This window comes from Pongo abelii, chromosome 18 (assembly GCF_028885655.2).
Source record: "Pongo abelii isolate AG06213 chromosome 18, NHGRI_mPonAbe1-v2.0_pri, whole genome shotgun sequence".
Lineage (NCBI taxonomy): Eukaryota > Metazoa > Chordata > Mammalia > Primates > Hominidae > Pongo > Pongo abelii.
This window is the reverse complement of record NC_072003.2, coordinates 72,926,170-72,939,093: the sequence shown is the minus strand read 5'-3', so window position 1 is coordinate 72,939,093 and position 12,924 is coordinate 72,926,170. Positions and strand designations below refer to the sequence as shown.

At 43.8% G+C, this 12,924-nt stretch overlaps 1 protein-coding gene across 3 annotated transcripts in view; it reads right to left on the bottom strand.

Annotated features, from left to right (window-relative positions):
• HYDIN (HYDIN axonemal central pair apparatus protein) overlaps window positions 1–12,924 on the bottom strand; it is a 438,909-nt gene that overhangs the window by 98,629 nt on the left and 327,356 nt on the right. For all 3 annotated transcript variants that reach the window (XM_024234010.3, XM_054534089.2, XM_054534091.2), the window contains exons 48-53: window positions 8,813–9,021; window positions 8,413–8,595; window positions 7,534–7,653; window positions 4,086–4,245; window positions 3,806–3,978; window positions 1,203–1,401 (exon numbers count right to left, since the gene is read on the bottom strand). In XM_024234010.3, the coding sequence (XP_024089778.2) occupies window positions 1,203–1,401; window positions 3,806–3,978; window positions 4,086–4,245; window positions 7,534–7,653; window positions 8,413–8,595; window positions 8,813–9,021 (1,044 nt within the window). The remainder of the gene's footprint in view (window positions 1–1,202; window positions 1,402–3,805; window positions 3,979–4,085; window positions 4,246–7,533; window positions 7,654–8,412; window positions 8,596–8,812; window positions 9,022–12,924) is intronic.

Genomic DNA, 12,924 nt, shown 5'->3' with positions numbered 1-12,924 from the left:
AAGGGGATTCTCTCAAAGGGATGATTAGAGAATCCCAGTAGAAACAGCAATGTTGGGGGGCCCTAAAGCTGGAGCCTAAGGGCAGATTCCCAGCAGGGTTGCAGCAAGGTCAGGGGCTTGAGCCAAGAAAGAGCCAAGACAGTGCGTGGGAGCCAATGATTGAGGGCGAGGGTGGAGCAAGTTGCGATGTGGAGGCAGGCATTGCCTCAGAGGCAGGTGAGGACCCCCGGCTTTATTCCTACTGCAGTGGGAAGCCAGGAGAGTGCGTTAGGTGGGGCATAACCTGTCTGAATGACATTGTAAAGATCCCTCTGGACACTGGGGAATGCCAACAGGGAAGCCAGTTAGGAAACCTCTGTAGAAGTCCAGGTGAGAGAAGCTGCAGGTGGCCTGGACAAGGTGGTGGCAACAGTGAGGAGAAAGAAGTGGATGGGAAAGATACATCGGGAGGCACCATGCCTGTAATCCCAGCATTTTGGGAAGCCGAGGCAGGAGGATCACTTGAGGTCAGGAGTTCGAGGCCAGCCTGGCCAACATGGTGAAACCCCATCTCTACTAAAAATACAAAAAGTTAGCTGGGTGTAGTGGTGCATACCTGTAGTCCCAGCTACTCTGGAGGCTGAGGCAGGAGAATTGCTTGAACCCTGGAGGTGAAGGTTGCAGTGAGCCGAGATCATGCCACTGCACTCCAGTCAGGGTGACAGAGCGAGACTCCATCTCAAAAAAAAAAGATACATTGGGAGGTAAAATTAGCAACCTTTGCTGGAGGCCTGTGTTGGAAGGGAGGCCATTGAGAAAAGGGGGAATTAAGGCTGATCCCCAGGTGTCTGTTGGGAGCAACAGGGTGGAAGGTGACATTTACCCAGATAGGAATCTGATAGGTGACTGGGTTTAGGAGTGTGAAATCAGGACTCTGATGCTTACCTAGGTATAGCAACACCATTTGTTCATTTGTTCATTCATTCTTTCATTCATTTATTTGTTCCTTCCTTCCACATTGATTGCTCCGTTCCTGGCACTGGGGAATCAGCCATAAGTAATATTGCCTCTATGGAGCTTGCAGTTGTATGCACAGCAAGAGATTGTGGACTGGGGATATCGAAAGGGGATCAGATAGGAGCATGTAACAGGGAGACCTCTGTGTGTGTGTGTGTGTGTGTACATGCTTTGATAACCAAGTCTGTGGATGTGTGAAGCCTCACCTCCAACCGAATAGCCTTCTTGATGTTGACAGGCTTGGTGGGCTGAAAGTATAGGTGCAGGCCGTACTCAGCCTCAGGGGGGATGGTCCCCTGCATCATGGACGCGGTGAAATCATCACCCAAGTGCTCCAGGCTGGTGATCCGCCAGGCCACAGGCAGGAGCGTGACATTGCGGAGAAGAACTACCTTGGATTCCTGTCTGCAGAGACAAAAGGAAAGTTGCAATTTCATTTCAAATTTTGTAGTTTCATATGTTTTTTTTTTTAACTTTTGTTTTAGGTTCAGGGGTTCATGTGCAGGTTTGTTGTATAGGTAAACTCATGTCATGGGGATTTGCTGTTCAGATTCTTCCATCACCCAGGTCCTAAGACTATTACCCAATAGTTATTTTTTTCTCCTCTTCTCCCTCCTCCCACCCTCCACCCTCAAGCATCCTCAAGTGTCTGTTGCTCCCTGCTTTGTGCCCACTGGTTCTCATCACTTAGCTCCCACTTCTAAGTGAGAACATGGGGTATTTGGTTTTCCGTTCCTGCATTAGTTTGCTAAGGATAATGGCCATAATCCTTAGCATATAGTTTTTCTTTCTTTCTTTCTTTTTTTTTTTTGGAGATGGAGTCTTGCTCTGTCATCCAGGCTGGAATGCAGTGGTGTGATCTCGGCTCACTGCAACCTCCACCTCCCAGGCTCAAGCAATTCTCCTGCCTCAGCCTCCTGAGTAGCTGGGATTATAGGCACCCACCACCATGCCTGGCTAATTTTTGTATTTTTAGTACAGACGGGGTTTCACTGTGTTAGCCAAGCTGGTCTTGAACTCCTGACCTTGTGATCTGCCCGTCTTGGCCCCCCAAAGTGCTGGGATTACAGGCCTGAGCCACTGCACCCGGCCAAGCATATGATTTTTAAAAATCGCAGTTTCTCTTTCATGTGTGGGTGTTGAACAACATTTCTTAACCCTTTTTCGAATTGTTTTATTTAGGTCTACCATATTTTAGTTTGTGTTTCATTGAAAAAAAATTCACATATAAGCAGACCCACCCAGTTCAAACCTGCATTGTTCAAAGGTCAACCGTATTTTCCTTTAGCACATGAAAAATGCCATTCTATTGTCTTCCAGCTTCCTTTGTTACTGATGAGGAGTCAGTCATATTGTATTTCATTTTCTCCTGGCTGCTTTCAAGATTTTCTCTTAATTTCTTTTTTTAAGTAGTTGGACTAAACTTTGACTTAATGTGTTGATTTAATGTGTTATTTCTTGGTTATTAATCTATTATATAAAATAGGTGGAGTTGATATTAACCCCAGATGACCTATAAAAAACGTGAACCATCTAGGCGCGGTGGCTCAGCCTGTAATCCCAGCACTTTAGGAGGTTGGGATGGGTGAATTACCTGAGCTCAGGAGTTGAGACCAGCCTGGGCAACATGGCGAAACCCTGTCTCTACTAAAAAAAAAAAAACACAAAAAGTTAGCTGGGTGTGGTGGCACATGCCCACCCATAATCCCAGCTACTCAGGAGGCTCAGGCAGGAGAATCGCTTGAATCCGGGAGGCAGAGGTTGCAGTAAGCCGAGATCGCACCACTGTACTCCAGCCTGGGGGACAGAGTGAGACTCTGTCTCGAAACAAAAAAAAACCCTGAAGCTTAGAGAGGTTAATTGATGGCCCTGAAGTCACAGATTTAGTGGCAAGACTTGGGCTGTAACTATATTTACCTAGCTTAAGGTTTGCTAAGCTTCTTGGAACTATAAGTTTTTGCTTTTTCACCAAATTTGGGAAAGTTCCATCTACTCTTCAAATATATATATATATTTTTTGTCCCACTCTCTCTCTTTTCCTTCTGGGACTCCAATCACAAATATGTTAGTTAGACTGCTTGATGTTGTCCCATTATTTACTGGGGTTCTGCTCATTTTTACCAGTGTTTTTCTCTCTATGCTTTTTTTTTTTTTTCGAGACAAGGTTTCACTCTGTCACCCAGGCTAGAGTGTAGTGGCATGATCATGACTCACTGGAGGTAAGAAAATGCACTTTTGGTTACTTCAGTTATTACTTAGTTCTTTAATCGGTATTTATCAGGAAATGGGGCTGGTGGTGGTGATTAAAGAATGCAGGACACATATCGTAACAATATTCTCTCCCAGAAGCCCCAGAAATAAACATTTTTCTATTTAGAATAATAATACCAATTCCAATAATAATTCCAATTAATGAATATGTAAGTTCTAGTTTTGGTCTAATGCTCTGCTTCTACTCTAACTTCTAGAGCAAAGATTCTTAACCTCTTGGGCAATAGACTGCTTTGAGAATCTGAAGAAAGCTGGTCCTTTTTCTGCAGAAACACAGACATACGCATATTTTGGTAGTTGATCTTAGGGGGGTCCTTGGCCCTGCTGAAGTTCATCCACTGAACCCAAGTTAACAATCTGTTAATTAAATAGGTTTACTAACCATCCTGGTTTGCATAGGACCAAGGAGTTTTCCAGGGTGCAGAACTTTCAGTGCTAAAACCAAGAGAGTCTGGAGTAAAGCAGGATGAGTTGGTTACCCTAGAACTAAATGCTCTTTAAATTCCATTCCAGTCCTGACATGATCTAGAACTCTGACCTGTGCAGCAAGAGCCGGTCAAAATGTAATTGCCTGGGTTCCAGCTCTAGTTCCGGGCGGATCCCCTGGCAGCTTAATTGGAAGATGGCTGGCTCTGGGTTATCATTGATGCAGCAGACAATGCTGTCTTCAAAGACACCAACTGAAGTAGGGTAGGCCCATACGTTTAATATCTGATGGAAGGAAAAGTCAAAAGAAAGTACATTTATACCAAGGATGCCAAGGCCTCAAATTTCCCAAGAAAGCCTTGCCCTGGTGACTTGTGTCCATATGACCGTACCTGCTTCTCATTGGGTTTCAGGACCATGGTGTTGGGTTCCAGGAAGTACGTGTTTGCTTTGACATCATTCTGAAAATAGAAGGATGCCTCCACCACCATTAAGGAAGTGTTCAGGATTGTTAGCGTCTCCATGTTGCCTGGGAATAAGGATGACTTGTACCTGGGGATGAACAAGAATGGGGTTAAGGGTATGAAGACTGAATGAGAATGCAGGTGGAAAAGAAGGCTGTGATGAGAAAGGCAATTCAGAGGGACAGTGTGGCTGCATGGAGGCAGTGGCATGGTGGCTAAGAACATGAGATCTGTAGTTGTGCAGACTTGCCTTGGAGAATAAATGCTACGCTGTGACTTGACTCCCTCAAGCCTTGGTCTCCTTATCTCTAAAATGAGGTGATAACATCACTTAGGACTGCTGAGTAGGAAGTGAGATCACACATCTAAAGCTCTCAGGACAGCTGTGGATAGCAAATGCCCAGTGAATATTAGCTATGATTATTGCAAAGAATTCTGAGAAATATGTAGATCTATCCTTCCACCTGCTTATGTCCCTGAGAGAGATTATCACTTGAGTAACTTTTTTTTTTTTTTTTTTTGTGAGGGAGTTTTGCTCTTGTTGCCCAAGTTGGAGTGCAGTGGCGCAATCTCAGCTCACTGCAACCTCCACCTCCTGGGTTCAAGCAATTCTCCTGCTTCAGCCTCCTGAGTAGCTGGGATTACAGGCGCATGCCACCACACCTGGCTAATTTTTTGTATTTTTAGTAGAAACGGGGTTTCACCATGTTAGCCAGGCTGGTCTCGAACTCCTGACCTCAGATGATCTGCCTGCCTGGGCCTCCCAAAGTGCTGGGATTACAGGCATGAGCCACCGTGCCCGACCTCACTTGAGTAATTTTTTATTTCACATCTGTTTTAGAGATGACCTCATTCACCTCCTTCTCCCAAACGCTCAGAGAATGTTACTGTTCTGACATGAATTCATTTGGCCTTGTTCACTGTTAGGAGGTAGTTTCTGTTCCTTAATACCTTAAGGAGAGATCTGCAGAGTTGAGCACTGTGGGCATTGAGGGGGACTCAGTTAATAGTAACTGAGCAAAGCAAACCAGAATGCCCAAGGGAAAAAGAGGCACATCATCAGAGGTCACAGCACACGCTAGGAAAGCAGAAACACTCTGAAAAAGGTTTTAGATAGGCCATGATGGAGGATGAAAGGAGAGAGAATGACAGAGACCAAATGAGAGTCAGAGAAACAGAGAACTCTCTGTGTGAATATCTGCCAAAGGGGTGCAGCCTTCTCACTTAACCACTAATCATTTCCATCCGGCACTGTGCTAAAGGCTCCAGGTGTGTTACCCAGTTCAGTCCTCACGAATTTGTTGCTTTCCCATTTTGCAGATGAGGACACTGAGGCTCAGCACAGTTTAAAATAAGTGAACAGGCTTGGCACAGTGGCTCCCGCCTGTAATCCAGCACTTTGAGAGGCTGAGGTGGGCAGATTGCTTGAGCTCGGAGTTCAAGACCAGCCTGGGCAACATGGTGAAACCCCATCTCTACAAAAATTAGCCAGGTGCAGTTGCACACACCTGTAGTCCCAGCTACTGGGGAGGCAGAGGTGGGAGGATTGCTTGAGCCTGGGAGCTCAAGGCTGCAGTGAGCTGAGATCGCACCACTGCATTCCAGCCTGGGTGACGGAGTAAGACCCTATCTTAAAAAAAAAAAAAAAAAAAAAAAAAAGACAAGAAAAGAAAAGAATAAGTGAATAATACCGAGTTGTACTGGAACTTATTTTGGATCACCATAGTCACTGTCCTTCCCAGATCAGTGTCATCTGGCCCCACATCCTGGTTAATTCCAATGCTGCCCCAAACATGTGCCTCTTTGAACAACCATCGTTTCCCTGACTCCCACTCCCAGACTGTTCTGTACCTCATGTCCATCAACCTGACCATAATTTTCCCTCCTAAGCCCTCCTGTCGGGCTTTGAAGAGCCTCTCCATCATCAGCAAATTTCCTTCACCTTCACTTTTTAATCCAGCATCTCAGGGAATAAAGTGGAGTTAATAAGGGAATGGAGGACAAAGATGGCCCATGAGCTGCACCGAGAAAGCCCAGAAATTAACACCCTCTACTTAGCACAAGAAACGTTGTATTGAATGAAAACATGGTGGAGACCTTGGTTCCAGTTTTGGTTTCACTCCCTGCCTATATGATAAGAAATTTGTATATAACTGAAAAAAACTAGAATCGCTAAGAATGGCTGATCATCAATCTCACCTGTGGGTCCCCAATTCTGCCTAAAAATCTCAGTCTGTTTCTCTAACATGCTTCCTCTCCTACTTTCCACAAAAACTGTTTTTCATACCCCCTCTATTTCCTCAAGATTTTTAACGTCCTCCACTCCCCTCACTTGCAAGGGATGACCACACATCATTTGTCAAGGAGAAAAGGACACGATTGCGTAGAAGCCTCCTCACCCTTCCAATCAAATTGTAAACCTACCTTCTGTGATGCCATCTCACCTTTCTCCCCGCTGGCATGCAGTGACAGTCCCTCTTCCTGGCACAGGCCAGCCTCCCCACAACCTACTGTGGTGTCTCAGGGAGCTATGCCATTGATGGCCCTTCCCGTCTCCTGAAATTCCAACCTCTTCCTTCCATTTCCTCTCGGCACGCAAGCCTCATAAGAATAACAGCGCACGAACAGCCTGCCCTGCGCTCCAGGCTTTCCTCCCATCTCCCTTCAGAGCCAAGCTTCTCCAAAGAGTTATCTTCTCCACATCTGACTTCTCACTTCACTTTGCTTGGGCACAGAACTCTTGCTAAGGCCCCTAGTGACCTCCATGTTGTTGAACCCTGTGGACATCTATGCCCTCATCCTTCTGCCCTCTCTGCAGCATTCAATATAGCAACCATGTCCTCTTCTCACGGCTCCATAACACTGGTCTTTTTGGTTTCCCCAATAGCGCTAGCTCTCTTTCTCGTCTCCTGGCTCCTCCTTTTGTGCATATTGGAGTTATTCAGGGCTTCTTTTCTTCTTACCTGTACAGTCCTCTCTCAGGCAATCTCATCTATGTCTGTGGCTTTTGTTGCCTTGAAGAGTGACCTCTCCTTTGAGAACCAAAGCTGTATAACCTATTCTCTGCTTCATGTGACTACAGAAATATCTTCCCAGCCTCTTAAACCGAACATAAGCTAAAGCAAACTCTTGATCCTACCCTGATCAAGCCTGAAACCTCTCCTAGGCTTTCCCATATGGGAAAATGGCACCCTCATTCCTCTGGGTGTCCAGCAGGGAGTTGGGACACAAGAACCCAGTTCTCCTGATTTGTGGTTGGGGCTAAGAGAGGCAGCATTAGTAAAAGCTACATCTATGTACACAGGAATCCTACTTGTACTGTTCATGAGCCCAACCCAGCAGTCTGAAATCTGCTTTAAAATAATGGAACACTTACTTATCTCTTGATTTTCCACAAAGCAGTGGCCCAAAGTAGTACGTCTCCGTGCTCATAACATACTTCTTAAAGATGATCTCATTTGTCTTCATGTCCATCTTCCGCTGAGGAAATACCACCCTGAACACAGGAGAGGAAGAGGTGAGGAGAGGCTGCCTGAACAGAAGTTTGATGCTGCCACGTGATGTTTACATAAACCCAATATTCCCTGCTCAACACGGGATCCGGGCGTCTGGAGACAGAGTGACTCTTCTTTGTCCCAGCTCCTTCCCACCACCAGAGAAGACAGTATGATCTGAACTTGAAAAAAAAGACTCCCAGTGGTGTCTTCCATAATGAGGAGCGGTGACAGAGCTGAGTCAGATATTCTGTCCCAGTGCACCCAGCTGAAAACATTCCTGAGAATCCCTACGGAAAACTAGTTCTGGGAGATATGAATTAGCTTCTGAGTCCCTTGGTCTAATGTGGCCAGTTGCTCAGCCAGGTGCTTTTCTGTAGTGTAGGAGCTGTACAGTGGTGTTCAGTAGCTTGGAAAAATTTCATCCATGCAAAGTCACACATAGTTTCTATACTACAGAAAAGAACTGCTTTAAATTTGCTTAACAGTTAAATAAGCAAACTAATTTGCCAAAGGAAGAATTTTTTCCTCCCCCTTTGCACCTATGATCATTCTCTTTATTGCAGTCTGGGAATCCTGGTAGTATCACGTCCTCCCTGTGGCTCTTAGTCAATATTCAAGACATGGAAGCTGATATGACAAGAGGGGCTGGGGTGCTGCCCCAGCTCCACGTTATGGTAAGAGCCACCTTGTTCAAATTGCCACGGAGGAAAATGAAAACACATCTGTCAACCTTTTCTTTTAAAATGAAACACACTTACTTTGGGTCTTGGCAAATGTATGGGTAAGTGCAGATGCCTCGGCAGTAGAGCTGGTACTGGCAGCAAGTTCCTAGGATCTCAAAGTTAAAGGTTTGGTCAAAGTTCCCGAACTCATCAGAAGAGAAGTGCACCTGCAACGTTACCTCGCCATTGGCTGGCACGATCCACCGGAAGTGATTCAGTCTGCAAATGACCACACAGGTTTGTAAAGTGACAGTGCTCCCCTCTGGCCAAGAGAAGACAGGAGAGCTGCCTGGAAGTCCTGTCCTGTTGGGGTAGGCATGGGGCTCCTGGAGCCCCACAGGCAGGACAGCTCTGTTCCCCTCCAGTGCTGTGACAGTCACACCCTCAGTGTGGGCTTTGGCCCACATTCCCCTCCCTGGGTTGCTGGGAGGCCCACCTGGTGAATTTCTCCTGGGAGTGCTGCCCGTTGAAGTTTTCCAGGTCTGTATCTGACAGCTGGGAAATGGTTCCAGCAGGTTCCCCAGAAAGGACCTTCCTGTTTAAGGCCATGTGACGTTTGTCTTTCTGAGTCTCGAAGACTTGGTCTATCTTTTCTTTCATTTTCTGTTTGCCCCCCTTAGACGAGCTGGTCTGCTCCTCTTGAGCCTTAATTAAAAACAAGCATGAGGTCTTAAATATTCACTTTTTGTACACACAAACAGAAGACAGAGATGGCTATATGTCTGTCATCTGGGGAGATGGTGTTGCAGGGTCAGGAAGCCTAGAGCAGGGCAGGGTCTAGTCTTGGGTAGTGACAAGACCAGTGCATTCCTTGGCACCCTAGTCCCTCAGAAGGAGGATGAAACCCTAGAGAAAGCTTGAAGCTGGAGGGTGTGCATGGAACTCAAGTCTTAGCTCCTGGCAGAACCCACAACGGACAGCGGGGCTTGTAGCCTTCTTGGTACCACTAAGCCAGTTATCCCCATCTGCTTGCTGTCTACTTCCTAATACTTTGTTGGCATATACCCCTCACCACCAGCTCTCTCTCCTTCTCTTTATTCTTAGAATTATACATGAAAAGAACATCTTACTGTTTTGGGAGAGGTAGAGATAAACATGTGTTTAATCTGCTGTGTTTAATAAGAAGTTCCCATTTTTCTAGTGGTATTTTCATGTTTCCTGGTCAAAAAAAAATTTTTGCCTTTAATTTATTTATCATTTCCACCATCTTTTAAAAAAGAAAACTTTAAGAGTTGAAGGCCTGGTACAGTAATAACTAGTTTTAACAGTTGCCACTTTTTCTCCTGAGCCATTTGAAGATACCTTGCAGACATGATGACTCCTTGCCTCTAAATACACCTCCTCAAGAAAGGACTTTCCCCTGCAATCCTGCACAATACTGTCATCACACCTAAGAAAATGAACAATAGTTCCACACTATTGTTCTGGCACACAGTCTATATTAAAATTTTCCTATTTGTCTCAGGCATGTCTTTTTTTTGTTTGTTTTTTTGAGACAGAGTCTCGCTTTGTCACCGAGGCTGGAGTGCAGTGGTGCCATCTCGGCTCACTGCAAGCTCCGCCTCCTGGGTTCACGCTATTTTCCTGCCTCAGCCTCCCAAGTAGCTGAGACTACAGGTGCCCACCACCACGCCCGACTAATTTTGTGTATTTTTAGTAGAGACGGGGTTTCACCATGTTAGCCAGGATGGTCTCGATCTCCTGACCTCGCGATCCACCTGCCTCAGCCTCCCAAAGGGCTGGGATTACAGGCGTGAGCCACTGCACCTGGCCTCAGGCATGTCTTTTATAGACATTTTTTCCCTATTAAGTATTAATCAAAGTTCCTATATTGTGTTTTGTTTCTTTTTTAATTTATTTTTATTTTCTATTATTTTTCTGTTTTTCTATAGGTTATTGGGGTACAGGTGGTATTTGGTTACATGAGTAAGTTTTCTGGTGGCGATTTGTGAGATTTTGGTGCACCCATCACCTGAGCAGTATACACTGCACCCTATTTGTAGTCTTTTATCCCTCACCCCCTCTCACCCTTCCCCCAAAGTCCCCAAAGTCCATTGTATCATTCTTATGCCTTTGTGTCCCCATAGCTTAGCTCCCACATATCAGTGAGAACATACGATGTTTCCCATTCCTGAGTTACTTCCCTTAGAATAATAGTCTCCAATCTCATTCAGGTAGCTGCGAATGCCGTTAATTCATACCTTCTTATGGCTGAGTAGTATTCCATTATATATATATATACCACAGTTTCTTTATCCACTTGTTGACTGATGGGCATTTGGGATGTTCCACTATTTTGCAATTGTGAATTGTGCTGCTATAAACATGCGTGTGCAAGTATCTTTTTCGTATAATGACTTCTTTTCCTCTGGGTAGATACACAGTATCTAGATCCAGATCTGCTGGATCAAATTGTAGTTCTACTTTCAGTTCTTTAAGGAATGTCCACATTGTTTTCCATAGTGGTTGTACTAGTTTACGTTCCCATCAGCAGTGTAGAAGGGTGTTTCTTGATGCACCACATCCATGCCAACAGCTACTGTTTTTATTTATTTATTTATTTTTAATTTTTTGATTATGGTCATTCTTGCAGGAGTAAGGTGGTATCACATTGTGGTTTTGATTTGCATTTCCCTGATCATTAGTGATGTTGAGCATTTTTTCATATACTTGTTGGCCATTTGTATATCTTCTTTTGTGAATTGTCTATTCACGTCCTTAGCCCACTTTTTGATGGGATTATTTGTTTTTTTCTTGCTGATTTGTTTCAGTTCATTGTAGATTCTGGATATTAGTTCTTGGTCAGATGTATAGATTGTGAAGATTTTCTCCCACTCTGTAGGTTGTCTGTTTACTCTGCTGACTGTTACCTTTGCTGTGCAAAAGCTCTTTAGTTTAATTAAGTTCCAGCTAATTATCTTTGTTTTTATTGCATTTGCTTTTGGGTTCTTGGTGATGAAATCCTTGCCTAAGCCAATGTCTAGAAGGGTTTTTCCAATGTTATCTTCTAGAATTTTTATAGTTTCAGGTCTTAGACTTAAGTCCTTAATCCATCTTGAGTTGATTTTTGTATAAGGTGAGAGATGAGGATCCAGTTTCATTCTCCTACATGTGGCTAGCCAATTATCCCAGCACTATTTGTTGAAAAGGATGTCCTTTCCCCACTTTATGTTTTTGTTTGCTTTGTCGAAGACCAGTTGGCTGTAAGTATTTGGGTTTCTTTCTGGGTTCTCTATTCTGTTCCATTGGTCTATATGCCTATTTTTATATTAGTAACATGCTGTTTTGGTGACTATGGCCTTACAGTATAGTTTGAAATCAGGTAGTGTGATGTCTCCAGATTTGTTCTTTTTGCTTAGTCTTGCTTTGGCTATGTGGGCTCTTTTTTGGTTCCATATGAATTTTATAATTTTTTCCTAATTCTGTGAAGAATGATGGTGGTATTTTGATGGAAATTGCATTGAATTTGTAGATTGCTTTTGGCAGTATGGTCATTTTCACAATATTGATTCTACTCATCCATGAGCATGAGATGTGTTTCCATTTGTTTGTGTCATCTATTATTTCTTTCAGCAGTGTTTTGTAGTTTTCCTTGTAGAGATCTTTCACCTCCTTGGTTAGGTATATTCCTAAGTATTTTATTTGTTTTCTTGCAGCTATTGTAAAAGAGGTTGAGTTATTGATTTGATTCTCTGCTTGGTCATTGTTGGTGTATAGAAGAGCTACTGATTTGTGTACATTAATTTTGTATCCAGAAACTGCTGAATTCTTTTGTCAGTTCTAGGATCTTTCTAGAGAGTCTTTAGGGTTTTCAAAGTAAATGACCACGTCATCAGCAAACAGTGAGAGTTTGACTTCCTCTTTGCCGATTTGCATACCCTTTATTTCTCTCTCTTGTCTGATTGTTCTGGCGAGGATTTCCAGTACAATGTTGAAGAGGAGTGATGAGAGTGGGCATCCTTGTCTTGTTCCAGTCCTTGGAGGGAACACTTTCAACTTTTCCCCATTCAGTATTATGTTGGCTGTGGGTTTGTCATAGATGGCTTTTTTTACATTGAGGTGTGTTCCTTGTGTACTGATTTTGCTGAGAGTTTTAATCATAAAGGGATGTTGGAGTTTGTTGAAGGCTTTTTCTGCATCTATTGAAATGATCATGTGACTTTTGTTTTTAATTCTGTTAATGTGGTATATCACATTTATTGACTTGCATACGTTAAACCATCCCTGAATCTCTGGTATGAAACCCACTTGATCATTGTGGATTAACTTTTTGATATGCTGTTGGATTTGATTAGCTAAATGTTAAGGATTTTGGTTAGCTAAATGTTAAGGATATTAGCATCTATGTTCATCAGGCATATCGGCCTGCAGTTTTCTTTTTTTGGTTGTGTCCCTTCCTGGTTTTGGAATTAGGGTGATGCTGGCTTTGTAGAATGAATTAGGGAGGGTTCCCTCTTGCTCTATCTTGTGGAATAGTGTCAATAGGATAGGTATACATTCTTCTTTGAATGTCTGGTAGAATTCTGCTGTGAATCTGTCTGGTCCTGG